Raw genomic sequence first — 13,613 nt, 5'->3', positions numbered from 1 at the left:
TGCTGCTGCTGAAATTTCGCCAATATTCCATATCATTTTATTTATTTTCTTATCTTGGTCAATGTTATTGGCTATTTGGAAACATTGATATAAATAGTATCGGCAAATACCCTACAGGTTGAGACAGTGGACCTTTGATTTTATTTGCACGGCTAACATGTGAAGACCCCTTAATGTTTATAATCTAAATCAGCAATAAATTACAATATGCTATAAAATGGAATTGAAATTCTTTTTGAGCTTTAATAAGTACCCAAAAGAAAATTCCCCATGGGCCAAGTTATGTCATGTCTATGCTACAACATAAACCTACATTAATTTGTTGTGATCTCGGATATATATACTTTATGGGACTTCCGGTGAATACTTGCACCATAAGGATGTGTTGTACCATTGTCGAAGCACTTTTTTCACACCGATTGAGACACATCCAAAACATGGGTCTTGAACGCCTCAAGAGCATCTTCTGTATGAAACAGAAGTCATTGGATGTCAAGTCAGTGCCAATTACGGCTTATGACCCATCAATTCCACGAATATCCACTTGGTGTAAGACTTGATTTTGTGAACGTTGTTGCGTTTCAAGATCTCAGGACTACGGCAAGTTTAGAAAATGTTAAGAGACTATCGAAAGTGACAGCTAGTGTTTTTGGGTTCTGTAAAGTTGGAATAGTCCCGACCCTTTTACTTGTTAAGAAAAAAATTGTTGCAGTAGAATTTAAAAGATTTAAAAATTTGGCAATTGAGGCTAATTTGGTGTTGATTTTGCTTTCGAGGTTGACGAATTAAAATCCACAGACTTGGATTGTGCAAACATCGGCATATGAGAAGTGTTGGATTATCTCTGGATCAACAGTGTTTAGTGATGTAGGAATTAAACATAGAGTAACTTCCGGTAATGTGGACCACCATTTTCTTTTTTTGATATTGTGGTAAGCGGTAAAAACTGAAAACAAATTGTTTTCACAACATAGTAGATTTGTTGGCTAAATATATTCCAGGTCAAAAATTATATATATTTGTCTATAAAAATGTTATTGCATTATATTTCAAAAAACTCTAAACTGCGAATAAAATTAACTTGGCGGGTAATGTGGACCAGTATGTGTGGGTAATGAGGATCTGTAAGTTAAAGGTAGGTTGTGGTTTGGTTGTGATAAATTTCAATTTATTACACTCTTGGGTAACAATGAATTCAAAAATATATGGGTTCATGTTTTGGAATAGCCCCCATTTAAAGGTATCGTCCCATTTGCGGTATTTTGAAGGTCCTTGCTTCATTATCCAACCGAAGCACCTGTAATTTAGCATATCGAGTTTTCAGAGGATAGAATACCTCATCGCATATTAAATTCACCCACGTTTCGAACTCGTCCTCAAGAAAAGGTCCCACTTTTTTATAGTGGTCCACATTACCCGACATTGAATATTTTTATTTAGAAATAATTATCGGCTTCAAAAATGAATAAAAATTAAAAATCGCCGATTGAATTTGAAGCTAAACGTATATTTTTGTTAAAGAAAACAAGAAAAACCACATAACTTATTTATATTCGAGATAAACAAAGTGTTCGACTATTTTGCAAAAACGTTCGACTATTGTGCCAAAAAATGTTCAAATCACACTTTTACAATCAGAGCTACATTTTCTACTACTACATTTTCAACATTGCAATTATTTATTAAAAACCAATTTGGATGTTTGTTTTCACTAATAAGGAAAATATTTATCAAGGCGGCATTGACATATTTCAAGCATTTTCTTAGATATGGGGGGGTAGTCCACATTTGACGCATGGTCCACATTACCCGAAGTTACTCTAGTACGGCTCATCGACGACTTCTGACCTTTGCAACCTACATATGCCTGCCTGACACAAAACCATCTTCGCAACGGACAACACAACAATCAACAAAACTGCCCTCACGACAGCCTTCATGAAAACACACGACGCAACAGCCACCGGCAGCATCGCCAACCGCCACCACCACTCGGTGGAACTAACGAGCCTCCTGCTTCACGAGCAAAACTACTTAAACAACAAAGGATCCGATTGTCTTCAAGAACCATATTAAAATCCCACCCATCCCTCCATTCGCTATACCCATTTCCGCTAAATCTCTTATGTCTCCATAGGAACAACATTCCCTCAGTATATGCTTCCAGTCTTCTGTCACCCACACCCACATAAATCTGTCTGGGACAGGCCTCTTTTATGACGAAAATCATTCAAACAACCAAGTTCTGTCAGTACGAAACCAGTACCTAATTCGAAGCGAAAGTCTGGCCGTTCCAGTACAAACGTAGCGTCACGAATAAATTTGTATTTGCCACTGTCCCTTCACCTAGTCCTCCACCTATCAACAACACACTGCCTAAAGATAGTACTGTACCGCCTACTATTCCCATCCACCACAACAGAAGGCCTGAGCTAACCATCTTCATCCAACTGCATGCCACGTTTAAACTTACTCTTAATAGCCCTTCAATTCATCCCAAGATTAAGCTGTACGGCGCCTAGCAGCACTTGCAACGACTCTTTTGAACAGTTCGACACACTGGCCAACATACTACCATGACGACCCGCTGCCACGAATGGAGCTTCTTCTGTTGCACAGGCAATAAACAACCCACCACATATGGTACGCACAGCACGCCTACTCAAGCTCTAATCTGTCCGCAAAACACGTTTGATGGTCCCTACGACCATTGTCAACTTCTCCTTCAACCGATCAAAGTGAGCAAGGATATTCAACTTCTCAGACACCATTATTCAGAGATATTTATCAGCACTCGAATACCTTGTGCCGCGTTCGAAAGATTGTATTCGGATACCAGCTCGGAAAGATCTACCATATGGACTACCTTGGACAGATCTAAGGCTGCCACAATGGGCGCTGAATAAGGCCATTATAAATTTTGGAAGTAGTTTTGCGAAAAGCCGTTGTTGTGCAATATATTTCCCTGAACAATGTTGGTGTAGCTGGGAAGAACTGCTGTTTCAGGGACGGATGCAATATGGACTCTAAAACCTTGGCTATTGGTGAAAGAAAAAAAATCGAGCGGAGGAATTCCCCATTAGTAGTGGGCAACGTTCCAAATATCAGAAATTACTAACTGTGAAATAGAAAATTCGAGGATTTTCTTTAACCCTACGATCAATAATGGAGTTATTTGGATCCAATGTTTTCTAGGGTTACTCAAATTTACAAAGGGTTTAGGGAACACCTTTAAATTAAAAAAAAAAACTTTACTCATTCTGAAACTATATTGTTTTAGATAGATTATCATGGAGCATACATTTTAATATATATTCCTTTAATGTATATATAATTTTGAGTTCAGCGTAAAATTCTATGACGATATAGCCATGTCCGTCTGTCCGAATCGCCAACATTTTGCATAGCGTCGTCTTTTGCCTGCAGGCAGGTCAAATTCGAAGATGGGCTTTATCGGTCCCCGTTTAGGCACATTTTCTTGAGCGCGTTTTTCAACCGAAAATTTTGGTACAATGGGCTCCTATTGGGTACCAAATATCTCCACTAAAATTATAAATATAAGTCCACTTTTTCTGGTAGCTCCCATAGCGTACCCCCAAATTTCGGTATTTTGAGGTTTCCGAGCGCGTTTTTCAACCGAATTCACTAAAATTTTGTATTTTGTAGTCGTATATGGTAACAAATCTCACTACCAAAATTATTAATATTCACACCCGTTTAGAGGTAGTCCCCATTAAACCCCTTTTTATACCCTTCACCACATTGTGGTACAGGGTATTATGTCTTTGTGCATATGTTTGTAACAGGCAAAAGGAAACAAGATACCCCCATGTTTCCTTTTGAGTATATGCATAGAATCACTTTCTGAATCATTTATTTGGCCCAAGGACGAACCCTATTGAAATTGGGAAAAATCGTTCAGATTTAGATATAGCTTCCATATATAATTTCGTCCGATTTGAGGTAAATGATGCACCAAAGTCCCTATATATCTTTCGATTTGCACGAAATTTGGCACAGCGTACTGAATTATGCCTGGAATGATGTGTGCTAAGTTTCGTGGAAATCGGTTCAGATTTAAATATATCTCCCATACATATATTTGTCCGATTTAATGTAAATGGTGAACAAATGTCCCTATATTTCTTCCGATTTGTACGAAATTTGGCATAGTGTACTGAATTGAGTCTAGAATAACGTGTATCAAGTTTGGAGAAAATCGGGTCAGATTTAGATAAAGCTCCCATATACACTTTCGTCCGATTTAAGGTAAATGGTGCGCCAAAGTCCCTAAATATCTTTCGATATGCACGAAATTTGGTATAGCATATTGAATTATGTCTAGAATGATGTGTGCTTAGTTTTGTAAAAATCGGTCTAGATTTAGATATAACTTCCATATATAGTTTTGCCCGATTTTAGGTAAATGGTGCACAAAGTCCCTGCTAATCATTTGATTGGCATGAATTTTGGTATAGCGTACTAAATTAAGTCTAGAATGATGTGTGCTAAGTTTCGTGAAAATCGGTTTAGATTTAGATATAGCTTCTATATATAGTTTCGTCCGATTTTAGGTCTCTGAAAATCATTCGATTTGCACGAATTTTGGCATAGCGTATTAAATTAAGTCTGGAATGATGTGTACATCTTCTATAATTTGTATAAATCATAATTTCTTCTTCCATTTCCTGTCAACGCAAATGAGATATAAAAATATTGAAAAGAAACCAAAAGAATTTTCCACAACAAGTATTGACATTAAATAAACAAAAACAACGAATACCCACAACAAATAGCAACAAATTGTGCAGCATACCGAATATCGTGTGTCAAGTTAGCTTTAAATCGATTTACACAAATCTGTCCCACTGTGCGCAAACGACTCTAAACTTGCCCAAATAAAACGAGATTCAGCATAGGTTCCAGAAAGACATAAAAATCACATATTTAAGTTCGTTCAATTTCATGTCCAAATTCCTTCAAAAAGGCGACGTCGTTTCGGATAAATATGTACCCAAAGTGGTGAAGGGTATCATATAGACGGCCCAGTCCGACTTTACTACTTTCCTTACTGGTTTTTCAATAAATTAGCGCATCTTTGTTCAAATTAGTTTATATACACCCATCACAGATGTATCTTCTTTATTATTTTTATTTTTTTTATTATTATTTATTTTTTTTAATTTTAGTTTTCCTTATTATGTATATTAAATAGATATCGTTGTTTTCCTTAGTATTCTTATAAAGTGGAATATTTGGCATTTTGTTGTTTTGTTTTTTTTTTTCTACTAATTTGTGACATACATTAAATAATATAATAACAATATATTCACATAGATAGTTAGGTCTTAAAACTAAAATACTCAAAAAGCAAAATGAATATTAAAAAATATATATTGTATAACAAATAGTTACAAATACTTAACAAATAATAATGGCTATTATTTTAATTTTATAAAAAAGAAAATGTCTTTATTTTATTGAGCGCGGCGATTCACCAGGAATCACAATTGGTATTCTTGAAAACACCTACGTTGTTGCATACCATGTGGCACGACTTGAAGAACTTTCATCACTTTCCGGTTTTGGCAATATCCACATATTACCAATACCACTATCGGTGCTAAAACGATTCGAATCACGGAATAGTGACAAATTTGCCGGTTTCGGATGCATATGATCTTCACCATGATCCAAAGCACGCATTTCTTTAAATTTCTTACGCTCCTCCTCAGCATAGGAGCTAATCATTTCACGAATTAAATCTAACCATTGTTCGACGAGTGCAGCATCAGCTATAAAATCACATTCCTGCTTCTTACGATGTTCATAGTAGAGGGTAAATTGTTTAGTTTTCGCCGTAATACCAATATGTTCGCATGGATAGCGGCCATGGAATATCAACTGTTTACCCTTTATTTCCGTATAGATAATACATTTATCGAAAATGAACACTTTGCCACGATACGTTCGCTTTAGTGTGTGATCGGCAATATTGAATTCGCTGACTTTGCGGAATTTACCCTGATAGAAGGTATTGAACTGTAAGGAAAAAATATTTATTACAATTTTATTCTGAAAGTAGTTAAAAAATCGATTCTAACCTCATGTGTTTCACTCAAGCAGACAATATCATTTATGACCTCCGATTCATTTGTGGTTGTCAGCAGGGTTCTTAATCGTTTCTCCAAGCGGCAACAAGATTCAATAACTGGCTTCATGACATAATCACGATTTTTGAAGAGGGTCTGAAAAGGGAAAATTATTAATATTTGATTGGGTTAATTTCTTATTCCTTTTTATTCCATCGTATTGGAAGCAGACCATTAGTTTATTGGTAAAAACTTACCGTTATAAATTGTGTCAGCAGTAGAGGATATCGGGCCATTCTTTGAATTGGTTGTACTAGAAAACTATTAATGCCCAATTTATCATCCAATTCCGTTTGGATAAGCTATAAAAATGAAAAACAGAGATTTTTAGTTTCCGAAACTTGGATAGGAATCATTGGGATCACTTACCTTAAAATAATTCTTATAAGTATCACATAATTTCAAGGAACGTTGTTTGTTCATTGTATACAAGACATAACCATAAAAACAATGTTGCTAAAATATGTAAAAAAGAGATAAATTATTAATATATGTAAGGATCATTAAAAGTAAAAAAATCTTAGTAGTCAGACGTAAATTTATATGGGAACTACATCGAATTCTCAATCGATTTGGAACAAATTCAACGCAGGCTATCCCAAATTTTGCTTCAATCCAACAGACGGCCGAAAAAATTATGGTAGCTTAATTTAAATTTGAAGGGTTTCAATAAAACTATGTAATTTTTGTCTCAAGTTGGTAGGTTGCCTAAAATTTCGTGTCGCTTAGACTGACGTAGAGCCTTTCCTGTGGCATTTCCATGAAATCGGACTACATTTCATATGGGAGCTATATCTATATCTGAACCCGAAAAATCACTTACCTCAATATAATGTTGAAATTCATCAAATAATCTCTTCAAGTCGTGTTTATTACGATGTAACATTGGCAGGAATTCATCACGATGAAATTCGGCTAATTGTTCAACATTACCGAATAGAACATATTTTTTACCTCGCAAACCCATTGGCAAATCTTTACGTTCAAACATATTGCCATAATTGTTAATGCCTGTCCATAGATTTTCCACATAGGTTTCTTCGGTCTTTATCAGCTCATCGAGTATTGGTTGAATGCAACCGTAACCCTTATCTCGCATTTCAATTTGTTCCTCATCTTCGGGATCACTGCAAGAGGAGATAGGGAAAGATTTGTTATTTATTTATGATTGTATACCAGATGAATTACTCACCATATAACCTGGCGCAATGAAGTATATTTCTCACCACGCAGACGAACCGTTTGTGAGCCACCAATTTCAGTTAAGGGTCGCGATCGATAGTTTCTGGAAAAAGGAAGGTGAAATTATGAAATTTGATTCGTATGACAAGGAAAGCCTAGAATTGATAAGTCCTGTTCATGAATCTGGTTGATATGTTTTAATTCGCTTCGCAAAAGGTCATTCATAAAAAGATCTAGATGAACGATTGAATCAAAGGAACTAGATGATCGAGAACAAACATTAAATACTATAACAAGGGAACAGAATAAACGATAGAACCGAGCCTATTGCCCTTTGGGGAATAATATCTTTGAAGTAGTTCATTCCGGAAAGATACAACTCTACCTTCACGTCCGAACCTCATTATAATGTAGATATTTTAACGGCTCTGATTGGCTTTAACATTGCGAGGTCCAGGCTTAGCTTGGTCCCTCTTTCATCTCAATTGTGGACACTGACCTCCCCTAATGTTGACGACCCCCGCAAACGTATAAGGACCACGATCTGCGAATCTGCATTTGGAATGTTCGCACCTTGTACAGAACAGGCGCAGTTTTCGCTTTGGCGGAAGTACTAAAGAAATACAAAACCGATATTATTGCCTTACAGGAAATAGGCATACCTAAATCAGACGATTACGCACTGCCATGAAAAGAAACATGAATTTGGCTGCGGATTTGTGGTTAACAGGTTCACTCCAGTAGATGAACGAATTGCTATAATTCGTATAAAAGCGAAGTTCTTCTACATCAGTCTCATTTGCGCCCATGCTCCGACCGAAGACAAAGATGACATATATTACGAGCGCCTAGAAACAGTATATGACCGCTGCCCTGGCCATGACATTAAAATTCTGCTAGGAGATTTTAATGCAAAAATCGGAAGGGAAATTATTTTTGGCCCCACCGTCGGAAAATTCAGCCTCCATGAAGAAACATCCGACAACGGCAAAAAACATGGTAAAAAAACATTAGCAGCGCCAGGTTCAAGCATCTCGATATACACAAGGTCACCTGGATTTCCCCTGATCAAACAACGAGAAATCAAATTGATCATGTTGTGATAGGCGGAAGGCATTCATCCCGTTCGATCGATCCGAGGAGGGATATCGAATCGGACCACCAAGGTTCGCACTCGTCTTAATGTAGCAGCAAAGGCGCGATCTAACCCAATACGGAAACTCGACGTCGAAAAACTGCAAACACAACAGATAGGTGAAGTATACTCCACTCAACTTACCCACCTGGTTGACGCAAGCACTTCTTGTATCCATAATAACAAAAGCAACACAAACTGCAGCAAAAGCAACACTTGGGTACCAAAAACCACCATCAAGAAACCCATGGTGCGATCAGGAGTGTCGTAATGCTACCGATGTGAAAAACGCAGCGTACAGGGCAACCCTGTAGACAGCAGCAACACGTAGTGCGATGGTGAATTATCGGGAGAAAAGGAGAGAGGAGAAACGTATTTTCAGAAAACGAATCAAGAACAAGAAAAACGTGAGCGTGAGCAAATCGAGATGTACAGGAGTCAGAATGAAGACCAGATATTTTACCAATCGTATTGAGCTGCAGCGACTACGGTGGCTAGGCCATGTTGTGCGAATGAATGATAATGCCCCAGCTCAAAAGGCATATAAAAGCGAGCCTACTGATGGTTCCCGTAGAAGGCGAAGGCCACGAATTAGATGGAAAGAAAACAACATTTTGGAACGTGGTCTTCCAAATTGGTGGATTTGTGCACAAGACCGACGCGCTTGGAAATATTTTCTAAGCTCGGCTTATGGAACAGCCGTGCTATAACAAATAAGTAAGTATCTGGAAAATTTTCGGTGTAAAAAGGAACTACCCGGTTATTAAATAGAAGAATGATTCCCAAATGTTATAATGGCTTCACTTTTGGACATCAAAACTTTAATTAAAAATTTTCAAAGTTCATCGAATTGAAACTACTCCCAAATTCTTAAGAACTATACAATTTAGGAGCCAATTTTTCAATTGTTTTCCATTGAATTTTTTTTTAACTTTGAAGATTTTTTTCTATTTACAAACCAATATTTCTATTCTTATCATATCTCTCTTACACCAAGATAGATAGGCATTGAATGTCGTGATTCATAAAATTCAATAACAAAAAAAATCGAAACGGGGAAGTATTTTTATATTTGCAAAAATACACTTGTGTTTGTGTGTATTTTACCATATGACAGTAAACACAAAACCCTTATCTAATATTTTTTTTAGAATTTCCGAAATGGGGATTTACCAACCATTATCTATGTTAACAACAAAATATTTAACGATCTATCAATAAAATCATAAACTAATCCCAACCTGTAAACGACTTGAATAAAATAGTCAAATAATTTATGGGTCTAGGGCGCCAAGGTATTGAAACAAAATAGGTTTTGGAACCTCATAGCGATCTTTTCACAAACAAAAATTTAATCCTGATTTCCCTAAAGAAAAAATTGAAGGGCGAATAGAAACATTTCCAGTATACAAAGGTCCCGCTTAATGTCGATGTTCCTAACCCAGTTTTCTAAACGGAACATTTGTAATTCGGTATTTGATTTTTTGAAATCATAAACTAGACACTACTTAAAAATTCGGACCTATTTATGATGTTTTGAATAAACACCTCATAGAAACATTCCCAGTATACAAAGATCTCGCTTAATGTTGAAGTTCGTAACCCTGTTTTTAACCCGAGCATTTTTAATTCGGTATTTGATTTTTTCAAATCATAAACATACATACTTTCTAAAATTTCGCACAGATTTAAAAAAAATGGGCCCGCCCGTAGTCACTGTCATTATTTTAAGTTTTAACTTACCTTGGAAAATCTTTGGATTTCGTTTTAACCACGGCTTCCACACTCTGATTTGAAGTATTCTCCTGTTTAGAACCTTCATCCTTCGCTGTGGGTTCATGACTTTTTGAATGTGTTAGCATTGGTGCTAATAACGTTGTATTTGTAGTCTCAACTACTGGTTCGACATTTTCTTCTGGAAGTCCCTTATGATTTTCTGTACATTCAACATCAGCTACCTCATCTTCAATGGCATCAACTTCATCCTCCGTGTGTTCTTCATCGATACTCTGATGAAATGAGGAATGACGATTGGCATTGTGTTTATTTGTGGCCTCCAAATTCATGACTAACACCCGTCCCGGTGGCGCCACGTAATATGATCCGGAATTCGATGAGATGGATGATGAAGTCAATGTGGGCGATGATACCTTATGCCATACCGGCTGTGATCGTTCACTTGAAAGCAGTGACTGTGTAGATTTCGATGTAAATTTTGATGTTTTCAAATTATCGCTGGCATGGAATTTTTCAAAAATAATACGTTTCTGTTGTACACCCAACCAGGCAGGATCTGGTGTAGCGGGTGTATTGACGGCTGATGACTGATTTTCATCGCTGTTTGGATCTTCTGTGGGGGTATTAACCGGTGGCGAGTTATTACTTATCAGTCCATCTTGACTTGTGCTAAATTCATATGAGCGTAACTTTCTTATTGGTTTTGTGGGTCGGTGGTTAATTGCACTCTCCGATGTATCTGAATTAACAGAATATGTTATATTCAGAGAAGAACTGGAACTTGTGGTTGTGCTGTTACTGGCAATTGAGGGGGTAGCAGGTTGTGAGATATTATCGGTTACACTGTTGTCATCAATATTGATTTCATGTAGCATACGGGGTTCTATGGAAGAGTGGCTTTCGGTACTCTGGCGTCTGTGATTTGAACCGCGTTTATTAAAATTGCGATTACTTAAATTTCGTTCACGGCGAAACAGACGAGGACTATCAATATCAGACATGGTGTTAATTAGTATATCTATCAATGAGGGGAAGCCTTGAAGTATGTGCTGGCCTTTGTTTGAGCTGTAAAGAGATAGAAAATAATGGAAATTAGTTAAAATATTTATGCTATTAATAATCTAGAGTTACAAAGTCCATTGCCCATAAGCTTCTATCATGTTCTGAGTAATGTTTGTATAACTAAAATTGTTGGCATATAAAATATTTTACAAAACAATGAAAGTATTTGTTTACATCTGTTTTAAGGTTAACTATTTCTAAAACAAACATCTCCAGACAAAGACAATATATTTTTGTTTTATTGCATTCGCTGACTAATTTTATACCGAGGGAATCAGTCGCCGTCACGTGATTCAGAAACGAAGTAGAGGAAAATTCAAACGGGATTAAATATAACAAAGCCGCATTTATCACAAGTGTAGTATATGTAAACAAAATATAGATGGTATGGGTTAGCCACATGCTAAGGAACATATAGATAAGCTATAGTATATAGGGCAGACACAACATTGTCAAGGTATGCGGCTTCAGGCCTGGCATATCCACCATTGACCATTGATTTTCAATCTGCGCCATATCGTGCAAAAGACCCAGGAAAAACACATCGACACATTCCACATATTCTTCGACTATAAAGCCGCGTTCGACAGCCCTATTTGTTCTGAGGTGTTTATAGCCATGTCAGTCCTGCCAAATACACCATTGACCAGATTTTTACTCTGCGCCAAATCCTGGAAAAGACCCACAAAAAACACATCGAAACATTCCACCTATTCGCCGACTATAAAGCCGCATTCTACAGCCCTATTCGTTCTGAGGTGTTTATGTCTGCGTTCAGCATTCCTTCGAAATTAATACGGCTATGCAGGATAACTTTAACTGGCACATAGTCAGCGGTTAAAGTCGGAAAGGAACTCTCGTAGTTTTCCAATAGCGAACGAAGGATCAGACAAGGTGGCAGCCTCTCGTGTGACCTTTTTAACATTCTTCTGGAAAAGATCTTACGAGAGGCAAAGATGAACAGAAATGTCACCCTGTACACCAAACAACAAATGTTACTCGCCTACGCAGATTACATCGACATAATGGGTCAAACATTGAGAGCGGTAACAGCCACCTTTAAACAAATTGAGAAGGAGTCTACCAAAGTGGATCTGGCAGTAAATGGCGAGAAGACCAAGCTGACGGTATCAACTTGCAAGACGTCCAGTATACTCGGACCAACCATGGAACTTGAAAACTTCGAGGTAGTCAAAGATTTCATATTTTTTGTCGGTACCGCCATAAATAAAACTTATGACATCAGTTTTGATATGCGGAGAAGAATAGTGTTGGCCAATAGATGATACTATGGTCTAAGTAAACAGTTTAGAAACAAGGTCACCTCCCGCCTGACCAACTCACACTCTACAAGACGCTAATACTACCCGTGCTGGTGTAATGATCAGAAGCATGGGTACTGAGCAACCATATGAGGAAGCTCTTAAAGTGTTTGAGAGAAAAATTCACCGAAAATTCCCCCGCTTAAAAGGCATATAAAAGCGAGCCTTCTGATGGTTCATGCAGAAGGGAAAGTCACGAATTCGAGGGGAAAATCAAGTTGAGGGCGACATAACAAAATGTACAAGATCGACGCGACAGGAAATTTGTTTCAAGTTCGGCTCATGGAAGAAATATTCTACCTGCTAAGTAAGTAAACCACTAAATGTTCGTACTCCATGTTGTAATCCCACAAAAATGGTCCAAATTAAATGCTTGATATAGTTTTGAGTAAAGTTAAAACTGAAATTTTTTGAAGATATGTATATTTCCGTTCCTTTCCGTTTAATTTGCCATTCCGGATTCTTGGAGGATTAATAACTTCTTCACCAAAAATGTTCAATATCATGTTTTACACCCATATAAAAGTCCCGACCCATTTCCAATATTTTGAAAGTATTTTCCACATTTCCCCACCGAAGTGGATGTAATTTAACATTCTGGTTTCTGGAAAATGAATATCATCTATGCAGAATTTTTATGACATGTCTTGCCGTAGGTTTACATAGACCGCATAAATAGGTCCCAGATCATGTTCGGCATTTGTAATATTGCATTCCGCATCTGAGCAGAAAATTGAACCATATTAAGTTCTTGACATTGATTGTTATTGTTGTTCACATTCTGTTATTTGATATTCTGTGTTTTTGGAGGATGAAAAATATCGTAAGAGAACATGTTGATATATGTCCACATTTTAACGTAGCCCCATATAAAGGTTTCGCCTTATTTTCGGTATTGTGAATATATAAGTTTGGGGAAAAATAAACCCTTTATTTATATATGAACTATAGGACTTTATTCAACATGCTTCGGAATATCCGATTTGGGCCAAATATGCACTGTTGTGTTCTATGATTTGTTGC

At 37.0% G+C, this 13,613-nt stretch overlaps 2 protein-coding genes across 2 annotated transcripts; both read right to left on the bottom strand.

Moving 5' to 3' along the window:
• Nucleotides 1–5,523: 5,523 nt before the first annotated feature.
• LOC133335672 (pleckstrin homology domain-containing family G member 4B-like) lies at nt 5,524–7,441 on the bottom strand. Its single transcript, XM_061543982.1, has 6 exons — nt 7,345–7,441; nt 6,976–7,279; nt 6,522–6,608; nt 6,350–6,454; nt 6,105–6,248; nt 5,524–6,042 (listed from the first exon to the last, which is right to left on the bottom strand). The coding sequence occupies exons 2-6, from the start codon at nt 7,249–7,251 to the stop codon at nt 5,530–5,532; spliced, it is 1,125 nt and encodes a 374-aa protein (XP_061399966.1). The 5' UTR covers nt 7,252–7,279; nt 7,345–7,441; the 3' UTR covers nt 5,524–5,529.
• On the bottom strand, nt 7,341–11,207 carry LOC133335671 (uncharacterized). Its single transcript, XM_061543981.1, has 2 exons — nt 10,213–11,207; nt 7,341–7,437 (listed from the first exon to the last, which is right to left on the bottom strand). Exons 1-2 carry the CDS (start codon nt 11,205–11,207, stop codon nt 7,341–7,343), a joined length of 1,092 nt encoding a protein of 363 aa, XP_061399965.1.
• Between the last annotated feature and the right edge of the window lie 2,406 nt (nt 11,208–13,613).

Source organism: Musca vetustissima, unplaced genomic scaffold, assembly GCF_032173495.1.
Source record: "Musca vetustissima isolate MV318-11 ecotype Yass unplaced genomic scaffold, APGP_CSIRO_Mvet_v1 utg120849, whole genome shotgun sequence".
NCBI lineage: Eukaryota > Metazoa > Arthropoda > Insecta > Diptera > Muscidae > Musca > Musca vetustissima.
This window is presented reverse-complemented; position numbering and strand designations above follow the sequence as displayed.